The sequence below is a fragment of the Gossypium hirsutum genome, chromosome A13 (assembly GCF_007990345.1).
Source record: "Gossypium hirsutum isolate 1008001.06 chromosome A13, Gossypium_hirsutum_v2.1, whole genome shotgun sequence".
In the NCBI taxonomy this organism is placed as follows: domain Eukaryota; kingdom Viridiplantae; phylum Streptophyta; class Magnoliopsida; order Malvales; family Malvaceae; genus Gossypium; species Gossypium hirsutum.
This window is the reverse complement of record NC_053436.1, coordinates 12,040,426-12,048,985: the sequence shown is the minus strand read 5'-3', so window position 1 is coordinate 12,048,985 and position 8,560 is coordinate 12,040,426. Positions and strand designations below refer to the sequence as shown.

Genomic DNA, 8,560 nt, shown 5'->3' with positions numbered 1-8,560 from the left:
TTACTGTTACTCGTTGTATCCTTTTTTTTTTTGGAACTTGAAAGCATTGCAGCAGCTACCTCCTATTTGGGTATTTGAAATCAATCTGAATCTTTTAAAACCCTAAAAAGCTTAAAGCAAATGAATGAGAGGATTCATACATTAATAGGATATACCAATTGCTTTGAAGTTGAACCTCCTAAGTTTATACAATCCTTTAGATTTTCTTTAAGAAATGAAAAATATATATAAAATCTTCTTGAGTTAATATCTACTGGATAAACTTCACAACCTGGTGGTCTTCCTAATAGAAGAGACATTTGATAATAAGCTTGTGCTTGCTTGAAAATATCATCATAAGTGATTAAGGTGTGCCGTCCACAATACATAAAATGTAACACCCTTAACCCGTATCCGTCGCCGGAAGAAGGTTTCGGAGCATTACTCGGATTTACATATCATTAAGCAAAAATTCCCGTTAAATACTTACCGATTCAATGCATCATATAGATAAATAAATTATCATTCAATCAATAGCTTGACACTTGCCTTAGCATCAATCAGCATTGTTAGTATACTTACGCATATTTTATATAAATTTAACATTGATATACTTATTTTCTCAACACGTCACACTTGAGTTTAATAATTGTCTCCACCTACATAATTTCCTTGTATCAATAAATCAAAGATAATCATATATGTGCATGTCATGAAATATATTATTCTCTTACCATTTAAAATCATTTATTTCATTATATTAAAATTTCATGTACCATAATTTCCATATATTTCACGTATATTTATTCCAATAATAATTCATATCAAACTTAACATAAATCAAATTCTATATGCACATACTTTCCACACCATGTGTCCATATAACATGTACAAATCATTATATATATACTTCAAGCATATATGATAATAATTCATTTCATATTCATATTGTTTCATATTATACGAATGTACTAATATTTCACATTCAACCCAAAATAACATACAATTTAACATATTTTCATGCTCAATTATGATACACAAATTTACTTGACAAAATTGCAAAAATATCCAGATTTAGGGGCATTTTGGTAATTTTTCATTTTCCCCGATTTTCATCGGATCTTGATCTAAATTGATAATTCCATTCAACTTATTAATTTAGACAATAAGTCAATTCATTTCCTTCAAATTGGTCATTTTTGATATCCTTACAAAATTGCCCCTAAAATTTTACTTTTATTCAATTTAGTCTCTGAGCCTAAAACGTACAAATTAGCCATGCTAGCTGAATATTCATACATATTCTCCTCCTCCTCCTCTCCATTCCTCATCCTTAATTTATATAACATGCTACAAGTAACATTATCAATACTTTCACTATTCACTTATATGTATATTCAAAACTGTCCATTTGCGTCATAGTCACTAAATTATTTATATCTTGAGCTACAGACCTCAAAATTAAGATCGGATAATTTTCCATAAAATTAGACTTACATATATTCTTACAAAAAAAATTTCATAATTTTTGGTTTATCCAATAAGTACAATTTATTCTTTAAAGTCACTTCTATTCTGTTGTCTGACAGTTCTGACCCTTCTTTACTAAAAATTAATTATATCTTCGTACAGGATTCAAATGATGTTCTAGTTTGTTTCTCTTGAAAATAGACTCATTTAGGATTATAAAAATATAAATTTAAGCCCATAATTATTTTTATAAATTTTTTTATGATTTTACAAAGTCAGAACAGGGGAACCAGAAATCATTCTGACCTTGTCTCACAAAATTTATCATATTTCATGATTTAAAATTCCATTACTTACATCGTTTCTTATATAAGAAACTAGACTCAATAAGCTTTAATTTCATGTTTTATTCAACCTCTAATTCAACTTACGCAATTTTTGGTGATTTTTCAAAGTTAGCTTGCTGCTGCTGTCCAAAACTGTTTTAGTGTAAGATATTATTTACCACGTTTATAACACCCTTATTCCCTTTCTCTACAATATTTTCCATCACTTTCTCCTATTTCCCTTCACCAACTCATGATCACAAAACCTCATATAAGAAGACTCTACTATAACATTATTTCCATGTTTTCTCAATAATAACAAACTTAAAAATATATTGAAATATTGATATACTTACCTTGTTCTATTGATTCCAATCTTTAATTTGATTTTCTCTCTACTCCAGCTTCTATTCCTTGAATCCAATTTGATATTCTAACTCCCCATAGTCTCCTTAACATTTTTCTCCCTTGGTAGCTATAGAAATTCTTTTGATTTCTAGGTGAAAATGGTGAATTTTTGGTAGAAAGACTAAATTGTAAAGAATGAAAAATTTCTTTTTTCTCTTCTCTTCTTCCTAACGTGAATGCATGGAAAATGGATGAGAATTTCCTCATCTTTCTTTCTTTACATATACTAATAAAATAATAATAAAATAATAAAATATCATATAAAAAATCAAATTAAAATATTAATAACTAATAATTAATTAATTAATTAATCTAAAATATCTCCAACATCATCATTACTTTCTAGATTTATCTCTCTTCCAATTGACTATTTTGCCCTTCGTGATCTTTAAAAATTTCATTATTGAGTCATCACTTAATTTTGGTAAAATTACAATTTAGTCCCTCATAATTCTTCACCTATTCAATTTGGTCCTAATTCATCAATTTTTCCTTGGTTTCCAGATCCTTCCACCCTTAAAATATTTGCACTATTAGCCCTTCAAATTTTTCATATTTACACTTTAATCCCTCAAATTTTGATTATTTACTCTTGGGCCACAATACTTTTCTTACTTCTACAATTTAGTCCTTTCTTGAATCAATATGTCATAATATACTTCCCAGCGACATAACTCAATTTTCCTTTTCTTGTCACTTTATTTCCTTATTTTACTATATTAAGAATAATATCTTACTGTATAAATTTTTGGGGTGCTACATTTCTCTCCCCCTTAAAAGAAATTTTGTCCTCGAAATTTCCTTGTTTTATTTTGATCATGAACTTTGTTATTTTTATAATTCTATAGTTTCTTTCTGCACATATTTACCTAGTTTATTATTTATATCTATTCTTTATCCTTTCGTTTCACAAATTATTTTAATTTAATATTTCAGATTTGTTTTTCAGAGCTTCCACCAACATAAATTAGAAGATAATACCATATGAATTTTAGTATCAAGTATTCTATCACATATATTGGCTTGGAAAACCAAAGAGAGATAGAGTGATATTGTGAATTAATCAGACTTGCGAAAATTTCTATCTGTTTGCATATTTATGCAATCTTTCCATATAATGGTTATAGCACCCAAACATGAACAGTTGTATATACCTCTGAAAATATCAGTATATATAAGACACCTATATAAAATCCCAAAAATCTACTGTAATATACCCAATTATAATAGTTATATTCAAATATTTTTGTAATTTATTCACTAATTTCATTTACTAATATAGTCATCAAAAATTTCATATCATTCAGTTTACTCAAAAAACTAATTCGGAAGAAATTTTCAATTAACCATTCTGTAAATACCTTATCTGAATAAATCAATTTTCCTATAATTAACTTCTTTCTTTAGCAGTGGTATTGTATATCCCAAGTAATTTTTAAAATCTAATATCTCTATCCGGAACCCATATTCACTTATTAACTCATTCTCAATTTTAACTGCATTATCAATTGTTCAACTATTGAACTTTTTCACTTTTACCGTTTTGAACTTAATCAATATAAATTATTTAGCCAAACCAATCCCTCATTAAGGAGCAAGATATTATAATGTAGCTTTGGAATCTACTGTTTCGGCTATCCAATGTTCACTTCCCATTATTAGAAAGTGGTCAATACTTGAGCCACCACTACAGGAAAACAAACTTTTAGCGGCGTTTTTTTTACCTTTAATGGCGCTTAAAAATGCCGCTAATACTTTTAGTGGCACTTTCCCAAGCGCCGCAAAAAACGTCGCTATATGCAACTTCACAAAAATTAGCGTCGTTTTTTAAAAAAAATGCCGCTAAAGAAAAAGCGCCGCTAAAGACCATGACATTTAGCAGCGCTTTTTTCAAGACGCCACTATATAACAAACCTTTAATGACGCTTTTTTAAAAACGCCGCTAAAAAATATAAACTTTAAAAAATATATTTCAATTAAATAATATTTATTTTCTATGATAAATATTATATTATTTTTATTTTTGAAATTTGAACTTTAAACTATACACAATTTTTTAAAAATCATTTATATGTAACTCAACAGAAATTATGTTCAAAGATTCGTTGTGTCACTAAATAAAGAAAAATGATTTACACAAATAAATAAAAGACGAGAAAATGAAGGTTCTAATGAGCAAACTATTTTATAAGCAATCAGAAAGAATAGTACAGGAAATTCTTAGTATCCTACTCGAAGAAAGCATTGGAAAATATAAAGAGTATGAGAATGAGTACAAGGAAGCATCTTTAAGTTGAACCATTCTAATATATGGTTCCTTGCCTGTCTTAGGGAGAAAACACTTGCACACAACAAGGACATGATGTCCCTTTCTCCATTTGACTTAATCACCCACATTCTCTCATACCCTTTCTCCCAAGAGCAATTATTCAAGTTCTTCTCTTCTTCTCTCCAATTTCTGCATATTAATTTCCATGAGATTATGATATTTGATGAGAAAATTAGTTCACAGCTATGATACTCAACTCAAAATCACAGTTTTGAAGCCTTTGCTCAATTCCACCTCAAACTATATTTTACCTCCTACTGTTGTTTAACGTTATATAGAAATTATTCTTTAAAGAATAATAATATATACTATATATACTATATTTTATCTGAACAAATGTTCCTTTCTTCAAATATACTATACAAACTATATTTCATCTTGCACAGACCCAAAATCTCTACCTTCATAGTATTCTATTGAACTAGGTAAGAGGAAATGATCACTTTGCATCAGAAGAGTTCCCTGAAAACTCAGGTTTGGGCTTAAAGCTGTTTTTCCCATATTGGAGATTGGCTCAGAGATCTCATCATGTGCCTCAGCTGATCCCACTTGTTCACTCTCAAGTTGTTGAATTCTTCCAAAATATAAGGCAGATGCCTTACCAAGAAGCTCAATCACAACAGCCCTGTAATCAACTGGATAATCCCGATAATGACCTGTAAAGACCATTAATTGACACAAGTTGAATGCCAATGCTATTGCCTGAATAAGCTTTCAGCTTGTATTCAAAAACAAGAAGCTAAATCTACTGCTGCAAATGAAACTATTATATTTTAGGAATTCATTTTATCAATTCTATATATTTGATGGACTCCACCACATATTATATATCTAGATTTGTTAAAGTTATATAAGTGATCTATGATAATTTCACCACCAACTACCTAGTTATTTCAAATCAAGAAGCTTTGACCAACTAGAAACAGTTACAAGAAATTTCTCTATTCTGTACATCTTCTCCTTCTCTTTTTGATATCCTTCTTTCATTTTTCTCCACTGATGCGTCAGCTAGGCTTATGTTTAAGAAATAAATTTACAAACCTATTCTTATGCATGCAAACAACATGGGTCCGGACCCATGTGATGGATGCTTGAAGATGAATGCATGACTATCAATTATAATTCCCCCCCCCCAATACACACACACAGGCCCAATATGTTACTGCGGTGTTGCCGAACCCTGGTTAACACTTTATATATAGTATGATCATGTTCTAATATAAGTAGTTTCTCATAAGTTTAGAAACAAACCTACATGAGGAGAACCATTAGACTTAACAAGTTTTACGTCACCCCCAAGTTGTTGTATTCTTTGAGCGAAATTGTGGATGATTTGATAAGGAGCAAGATCGTCAGTTTTCGAGCATAATATGAGATATGGTGCCCCCATCCTCTGCAAAATAATGGTAATGAGTAAACAATAAATATAAGAAAAATGGAAGTAATAAGTTGACTAATAAAATTTATAGTACACTTACAATAGAAGCATATAGAGTCTGCCAATACTCAGCATGATGGGATTCAAACCTACTGAGGAAGAGAGCATCAAGTCCAGAAGCAATGCCATTTGCTATCCATGATGCTATTCTTGGAGGATGAGACATTCTGAGAACTGTTGGGTGAACAACAAATCGAGCACCCAAATCACTGGTAAAATCCACTGGACTGGAATAAAAAATATGGCCTGAAAAGCACTCCTTCACCAGTTGGAGGTCATCCTTCATCGGAAGTCAAAGAAGATTTACTAGACCAGTAGAACTTAAATGTCCATAGCAATGTTCATAAACCATATTGATTATTACTCTAGGAAAGCATCTTTTCTGAAATGCCATTATACCAACAATTGGTTTATTTTTATGTCATATGGAAAAGAGAGACAATGATTTTCAGGATTGATGTGGTAATATTTCTCTTAACAATAAAACCAATTTTAATCTATTCAGTAATCAAAAGAAAACGGGAAAGAATGAATACAATAGCATGATTTAAAAGTTGTCGAAAGATAATATACTGGATTTACTTTCACTTCACAGGATCCCACAATCATCTGCAGCAAAGAAATCATAAAGCTATATCACCACAGAAACAAATGGAAACAAGTATTTTCATATATAAGGTTATAAAAAAATGGAGTTTTCAAAGTATAACCTGAAGAACCTTGTACATGCAGGCCTTAGGGCCACCAGAAAAAAGATGAAAAGACAACAGGGCATGGCCTAATCTTTAGCTCCTGCATGCAACCAAAAAGAGAAAACCCACTCAATGCACTAAAGCATAAAATTTCAGAATACAGGGTTACTGAAAAAGTGAAGATTGAAAGCATTGACAGGAAACTAATCTTTCCATCTTGAAACACTTTAGACAGATTATGTCCAGACTTCAGAGGAAACCATATGAAATGAAGCTTTCCCTTTGTAAGACACTAATTTTTCTTTCCTCTTTTCTTCAATTTCAAATGATAAAATAAATAAACCATAAGCTATTTGTTGAATTGTGTCCCCTCAACCACTAGTTAAAACCCAGAGACTGCACTATTTACCCCCACATCCTTACATTGCAGACATAATATAAACCTATTCCCACCCTCTCTCTCTCAATCTTGTTTTTATACCTTAAAAAATCCTATGTTAAAAACCCAGGTAGAACTTAGGATTGGATCCATTGTAACTTATTCCAATCCACTGTCACTGATGATAACAAGCACATCGTATTTTCATCTCAATATATAAAGCAAAAAAAAAGGGTAGAAAAGGGATAGCCACTTCACCCATGCATTCAAATTTTATCAAGTGGATTAAACATTTTGACTAGTCAAGCTGCTCCGTTGGAATCCATTGAGCTCGATCCGGATAAGGCATCACCATGAGTCCCATTCTGAGAGTTTAATGGACTTAATGACTGCATTAGCTGGGAAACTTTTGCGGATGGTTTCAATTTCATGTACTGTAGAAAAAAGAATTTGTATTAAGCTTTTTTACGAGATGGGATATAAGAGATTTCAAAAGAATAGCATAATCTAACTGCACAAGAAAGTTTGACTACCTGCACAAGAATTTGTATTACTCATCGTTTTGAAACTCCACGGAAACCTTCCACGATTTAAGCTCGTCATCGCCGTTGTTGAGCACCATCAAAACCGACTCGAACCTGTAGGGCTGGTGGGTAGGATCGGTGGGTTTCAACTTGGTCCCGGAACTGTAAGCATAAGACAAGAAGATACCGTTGCAAGAATCGGCGGCCAGAGATGGAGCCTCGACGACATCGAATTGGGAGAAGGAGAAGCTCAAAAGGGAGAAAAAGAGTGAAAAGTGGGTATTGTAGTTCAAGTAGAAAGCCATTGATTAGTAATTTGCTGCCAAAGCTTTTGGTTTACAGAAAAAAAGGAAAGAAAAATGAAAGAATTTGTAGCGAAAGGAAACGCGTAAAAAATCAGGTCAGATCCGGAAAAAATCAGCGGAGACGGCGGTGGGCGAGAACTGAGATGAGAAGAAAAAAACTGATTTGCAGAGACGAGGGAGAGAAGAGGGGCGAATTTAGGGGCAAATTTTCAGAGTAAAAGGGAAAAAGGAATAAGTACAAAATAATTTAGGGATTTAAGGCGCGACAGAAATGAGAAGAGGAGGGAGTAATGAGCGGGGAACTAAAAATTATTGGTCTTTTTGCGGCGTTTTCATCAAAAACGCCACTATATCTAAACTTTTTATTTAATTTTAATTTTTTTCATTTTTAACATTTTTTTATTTTTTCTTCCAAAATTTTTGTGCTGAGTTTATTATTTTTCAGAATTTTTTTTTAAAATTTTGAATATTGAACTTTTTAACTGAAATAAAAACTAAAATATTAAATTTTTAATTTTTAATTTTTAATTTTTAATTTTTAATTTTTAATTTTTTTAAATATTTTTATAATTTTTAAATTAACATATAAAATAAAGCTTGAAAACAGCAACATTTTGCAATCATTTTGCCATTTCACTTTTTTTTTCTTTTTTTTTGTGTTTTGTTTTTTGCTCTTACATTAAATTATTATATATATACTTAATATCCAT

At 30.9% G+C, this 8,560-nt stretch overlaps 1 protein-coding gene across 4 annotated transcripts; it reads right to left on the bottom strand.

The window, feature by feature from the left end:
• Nucleotides 1-4,343: 4,343 nt before the first annotated feature.
• Nucleotides 4,344-8,126, bottom strand: LOC107894123 (uncharacterized). 4 transcript variants are annotated; one of them, XM_041084904.1, is made up of 8 exons: nucleotides 7,555-8,119; nucleotides 7,280-7,455; nucleotides 6,661-6,742; nucleotides 6,524-6,559; nucleotides 5,991-6,230; nucleotides 5,764-5,905; nucleotides 4,914-5,168; nucleotides 4,344-4,641 (listed from the first exon to the last, which is right to left on the bottom strand). In XM_041084904.1, the coding sequence occupies exons 3-8, from the start codon at nucleotides 6,676-6,678 to the stop codon at nucleotides 4,613-4,615; spliced, it is 720 nt and encodes a 239-aa protein (XP_040940838.1). In that variant the 5' UTR covers nucleotides 6,679-6,742; nucleotides 7,280-7,455; nucleotides 7,555-8,119; the 3' UTR covers nucleotides 4,344-4,612. The 4 variants fall into 4 exon arrangements, with proteins under 4 accessions (XP_040940838.1, XP_040940840.1, XP_040940837.1 ...); XM_041084906.1 differs by having other exon boundaries at nucleotides 6,533-6,559; XM_041084903.1 differs by having other exon boundaries at nucleotides 4,344-5,168; nucleotides 7,555-8,126.
• Between the last annotated feature and the right edge of the window lie 434 nt (nucleotides 8,127-8,560).